We start from the raw sequence: 5,798 nt of genomic DNA on the forward strand, positions 1-5,798 counted from the left end.
ATGCCACGAGCCCGCCACTCGAACCATGAAGGCGAGAAGCGCGGCTGCTGGCCGCCAGGGGCTGCCTCTGCGACCCTGGCGCCAAGACTAGCGGCCCAAAGGCCTGAGCCCGGAAAACGCCTGCCTGGGATATTATAGGAAAAGCGTAGTAAGCTAGGGAGAGAGCTTAGGGGTTCTAGGGGCCATTTCACGCAGAGCATTGTAATAGCTTTGGATTTCAGTGTAAGTGCAACCAGAGCCATTAGGATGATTAGAGGATTTTGAGCAGCAGAGGAGAGACATGGTCTGAATTAAATTTTTAACAAAATCACCTTGACTTCTAGGCTACTGTGTGGATGCACCAAAAGCAGCCCACAGTTCCTGACTTTTTCTACCGACATTGCTAATGAACTTCCCTTGTTCTCAGTGTACTTTTATGGGGGGTTTTTTGTTTCTTTTGTTTTTTAATATATTTTTATTGATTTCAGAGAGGAAGGGAGAGAGAGAGATAGAAACATCAATGATGATAGAATCATTGATCGGCTGCCTCCTGCACACCCTCTACTGGGGATTGAGCCTGCAACCCGGGCATGTGCCCTTGACCAGAATCGAACCCAGGACCCTTCAGTACACAGGCTCTATTCACTGAGCCAAGCCAGCTAGGGCCTCAGGATACTTTTGGATAAATCTGTTGGGTGAATTTTTGGCAGTGCAATTGTTGACTATGTACATTTTACAAATTTTCTCCCCCAAAAGCTTGATATTTATTTTCCTGATAAAGGTTTCAATAGTGCCCACTTCAGAGTATTTTGGGATAATCAAGCAAAATGTTGGGTTTTAACTGGATAAATATGAAGGAGCTGTACATGTGATAGTTTGAGTTCATTGGATTGGCTAGGAAGTGACCCCCTTCTTGGAATGCTTTTATGGCCACAGTTTCCTCAGGTCTTGCCTTTTTTTAATTTCCCTGTGGCTTCCTTGCTCAGACTGATTTTGGAGATAAAAGATTTCCTCCCTTTGTTTACATGGTTTATTTTTCAGGGACAACAGCCTTTCGGAGTGAGTTGAGGGTAGGGTGGGGACTTGGTGTTAGGGAATTACTTCAGAGCCCTCCTTATTCTTTAATCATCTTCTGGAAGACTAAGAAGTGGAAATTTCTAGATCAGTTGCCAAATTGTGACTCTAGGCCAGAGGTAGGCAAACTTTTTGACTCGAGGGCCACAATGGGTTCTTAAACTGGACCGGAGGGCCGGAACAAAAGCATGGATGGAGTGTTTGTGTGAACTAATATAAATTCAAAGTAAACATCATTACATAAAAGGGTACAGTCTTTTTTTTTTTTAGTTTTATTCATTTCAAACCGGCCGGCCCGCGGGCCGTAGTTTGCCCACGGCTGCTCTAGGCTGTAGCCTTCAGGTTAAACATTTAGACATTCAGATTGCTGGCAACACTTAGTTTTCAGGAATTGGAGCTTGTGGGCAGAAAGAACAAAGCAGCCCCCACTGGGGAGTGTTCCAGAATTTCTGAGGGGAAGGTTTGATGCGCCTCTTGGAAGGGACTTGTGAATTGTAAAGGCCAAATATTGAGCCCATCTGGGTGTACTTCCTGCAAGCTGGTTTTCTAGGGCAGCACTGTCCAATAGAACTTTGTTTTGTGTGTGTGTGTGTTTTAATATTTTTATTGATTTAAGAGAGGAAGGGAGAGAGAGAGAGAGAGAGAGAGGTGGGAACATCAATGATGAGAGAGATTCATTGATCAGCTGCCTCCTGCACACCCCACACTGGGGATTGAGTCCGCAACCCTGGCATGTGACCTGACCAGAATCAAACTGCGACCTCCTGGTTCATAGGTTGAAGCTCAACCACTGAGCCACGCTGGCCAGGCTAGAACTTTGTATGTAGATGGAAATGGTCTATAATCTGCACTGTCCAGTATGTATTGTGGCCACTGGAGCCATATGGCTATTAAGCACTTGAAATAGCTAGTGGGGCTGAGGAACATAATTTAAAATTTTATTTAATTTTAATAAATTTAAATAACCACACGTGTTTAGTGGTTATGTATTGCACAGTGCAGTTCTAGGCTGTTGCCCCTATGCCCAGCCCAGCATTGAGCTTCCTGCACTTTGCTCTAGGAATCTGTGGCGTTCTTCTTCCCTCAGATCAGGTACCCCCACTCCTAAGTTCACAAAACCTTTTCCTCTGTCTCTAATGTCTTCTGTACTTTTGGGGAAGGTGGGAGGTAAACGCTTGTGTTGTACAATAAACAAAATGGTCTGTCTTGTTCTCCACTTGTCTCAATGTGACTTTTTTCCCCAACTGAATTGAGATCTTCACGGAGCAACTGAGTTTTGCCTATTCCTTGTGTCATCTGTGTTGTATAAGTTGTGCCCAATAAATACTATTAACTGATTAATTGATTTGTCCTTTGTAACTGATTTCTCCCCTTTTTCCCAGGTGCCTTGAAGAAGAGTCTCACAGCTGAGCAGGTCCGAGCTGATTTCATAACTCTGGGTAGGTCATCACCAAGGTTCCTCAGAGTGACAGGCCTTGCAACTCTTTCGTATAGTAATGTCTCCCTATGTTTTCTCATAGGTCTTAGTGAAGAGAAAGCCACTTACTTTTCTGAAAAGGTATCATAATTCCTCTTAATCAAGGTTAATTAAGATCACTTGCTTTTATTTCACGAAAAGAAACATGGAAAATGCCAACTAAGGAAAAGTCATCAATCTTTATGTGTCATCTCCCCAGCTTAATGTTTTTTATTTGGTTTCATGCAAATGACATACATCCAGCTTTTAAATTGCACTATTTAACACATTTGTAATTTTTGTGCATTTTTTAGTGCACCCCACTGATCTGATTAAATATTAATGTCATACTGTTGTTGTTCCAACATGGATTAAATCTGGGAATGAAAGAAAAAATTTATATTATCTTCTGTGCCCTCTACACTCCCCCACCCCCCAGATCTGTGCATCTAGACCAGCCCTTGGTTCTGCTTTCTTCCCACTGTCTGTATAAAAAACTAAACATTGCTGTGTGGGGGGTGGAATGAAGAGGGAGAATTTTTCCCATTGTTAAGACTTTGGCTTTTTATTTTTGTTTCAGTGGAAGCAGAATGCCCCCACCCTTGCTCGATGGGCCATAGGTCAGACTCTGATGATTAACCAGCTTATAGATATGGAGTGGAAATTTGGAGGTAACTAGTTAGAGCCGGTCTCGGGTCCTTTGGGTGCTGTAGGGTTGGGTTGCAGAAGCTTTTAGATAGCTTCTATGGGTAAGAGGTTCCCTCCATCCTCAAACACTGTTGGGGCCAGCAGCTACCTCTCTGTATTGCCATCCATATTCCAGCAGCTGTTTCTACCCACGGCTATTGATACGTTGACTTCCCGAAAAGCACATTTTGCTGTCCTCATACTCACTCCCATTTGGCTTCTGCTGCACAACCTGCAAGATTGAGGTCTTCAGAGTGGGTCCTCAACCAGCCGCTTACTAGTTTTCTCTTTGTATCATAGTGACTTCTGGCAGCAGTGAACTGGAAAAAGTGGGAAGTATTTTTTTACAAGTAAGTCTTCTCTTGATTGTTGAAAATGGGTAGATTTTTGACTTGGTTAAAAATTATTAAACCTACATTGGGTTTCTTTAAATATCCAATTAAATGGATGGTCCACTGAAGTGCCTCAGAGCAATGTGGTCAGCCAAAGACATGGTTATCAACATGCTTACTTTCAGATTAATAGGATCCAGGTATTATTCTTAAAAGTTTGATTGCTCCTGTAATCATGGGACTTTTTAGAAGTTTTGGTGGACAATCCAGACTGCTCTTGTAAACCCTCAATTTAGAAACTGGATGCTTTGATGTTTAAGTGAAAGTTCAGGTTTCAAAAACTTCTTTGCCTAGTTGTCATTTTAATTTAAATTTTTGTATTTCTTCTTTTTAATCAGTTAAAGTTGGTGCTTAAGAAAGGAAATCAAACTGAAAATTTATATATAGGTGAGTCCAAATTCCCATTTGAACCTTTCCCCTTTTTCTCTGTTCTCTTCACTCAATGGGCTCATGTAGCCCACCACAAATAATTTCTTCCAGAAAAAGTCATTACTAAGTTATATTATAACCACTGCCCTTCCTCTCATAAAAGATGGTACAAAGATACTTAATAAGCTGCTGACAAGTTGGAGACCCCAGAGTTGAAGAACCTTTCTGAAAAAGGGGGGAAAGGAATGGCAAAGATTGAAGAGCAAGAAGCTCTTACAGTAGAAGCCATTGTATATCCTACTAATGCCCTTTCATCTCTATGCCCTGGAGTTGGGCCATTTTAAACCTTCTTCCTTTTTTATGGGGCTGAGAACTTTCCTATATTCAAGGCTCTCGGTTTTTTATTATGACCAATTACCCAACAAAAGCTGCCTGGTTATACTAAGCCAAAAAAGAAAAAATAATTCTCTGGGTGGAAATTAATTTTCTTGGATGATTCTGTGGAGTTGGAAACATTTACCTGAAGCTGCCTTTTCTTCCCCCAGAGTTAACCTTGCCTCAGTTCTACAGCTTCCTGCATGAGATGGAGCGAGTCAGAACCAGCATGGAGTGTTTCAGCTGATTTCTGTCCCCCTGCATCTCCACCTTTGCCCTCCCCTGCTGCCTCCGATTCTGTGGGTGACTGCTCTGAGAAGCACCTCACTCAGGCCAGTGGGGCACTGATTAGGCCCTCCTTGCTTCTTGGGAGCCCAGGTGCAAAGGCTTCTGAAAAACAACAGGATTAAGTACTTAAAGAGCCCTACACAATTACTCTGTAAACTCTTTGTTAAGGGAACCTCCACCACCTATCACCCAGGACACTTGTTTGATATTCAAACAGGCTAGCATCTGAGATTCAGGGAGGAAATAAATGAGTTCCCTCCCCATCAAAGTTCCAGAGTAAACAAAAGGTGCCATCACTGAAGATCCAGGCTGATCATCCTGTATTTCTGTTCTTTCTGCCTAAAAAAGCAAGGGCTCATTTATGGCTGAGGAAGAGGCTGGCTCTGTGAATGACACGTTAGGAATCCCCAACAAGATTTTTACACTCTGTGGTTTTGGTGACGGTGCACTGCTAATCAGTTTTTTGGTGTTTTTTTTCTTCATTGTTGGAAGTATTACATATGTTGCTAATCCGTTTTTAATAGGGCAACTATGTACAGATACATGTTTGGCCTACTCTGAAAAGAACGGAGGCAAGACTATCTTCATTTCTGGTTTTCCCTATTGTGTTGTAATGAAGCAGGCCTTTTTTGAGGCTGTTACAGCTTGTTTTGGTTCAAGCTGACCACCATTGTTGGTTAGATGATTAATAAAAAAGATTGCAAAGAAAAGGTCTGCATCCAGTTGTCTTTGTGTGTGGAGTAAAGAGTCCTCTGCCTTGCAGAGAGTTAATGATCTGATCTTCAAAAATTACTTCCCTGGTTTTGGTGAAGGCCCTGGGTTTTCAGTGAAATTAGCTGTGGTTCGAGGTTGGAATTTGTAAGAGCAGTTCAGGGGAAACTCAGGTTAAAAACATGAAAAGCAGAGCATATCACTGCTTTGTGTTGAGATGACCTTAGCCCCCACTCTAGCATGTGACTTCCTCCTACCTCTCCCCTCAGAAATTTTTTAAAAAAATTAAATTTTATTTATTGATTGATTTTAGGAGAGAGGGGAAGGGAGAAACAAACATCAATTTATTGTTCTACTTATTCATGCATTAATTGGTTGATTCTTGTATGTGCCCTAACCGGGGATCGAACCCACAGCCTTGGCATATCAGGATGACACTCTAATCAACTGAGCTACCCTGCCCGGCC

General features: G+C 42.2%; 1 protein-coding gene across 1 annotated transcript in view; it reads left to right on the forward strand.

Moving 5' to 3' along the window:
• The window catches only part of COMMD7 (COMM domain containing 7), a 22,002-nt gene extending 16,672 nt beyond the window's left edge, over window positions 1-5,330 (forward strand). Inside the window, exons 4-9 of the mRNA XM_005879820.2 lie at window positions 2,436-2,492; window positions 2,574-2,611; window positions 3,090-3,180; window positions 3,497-3,546; window positions 3,927-3,975; window positions 4,503-5,330. Of these exons, the coding sequence (XP_005879882.1) occupies window positions 2,436-2,492; window positions 2,574-2,611; window positions 3,090-3,180; window positions 3,497-3,546; window positions 3,927-3,975; window positions 4,503-4,579 (362 nt within the window). The 3' untranslated portion in view covers window positions 4,580-5,330. The remainder of the gene's footprint in view (window positions 1-2,435; window positions 2,493-2,573; window positions 2,612-3,089; window positions 3,181-3,496; window positions 3,547-3,926; window positions 3,976-4,502) is intronic.
• The last annotated feature ends 468 nt before the right edge of the window (window positions 5,331-5,798 follow it).

The sequence above is a fragment of the Myotis brandtii genome, unplaced genomic scaffold (assembly GCF_000412655.1).
Source record: "Myotis brandtii unplaced genomic scaffold, ASM41265v1 scaffold61, whole genome shotgun sequence".
In the NCBI taxonomy this organism is placed as follows: domain Eukaryota; kingdom Metazoa; phylum Chordata; class Mammalia; order Chiroptera; family Vespertilionidae; genus Myotis; species Myotis brandtii.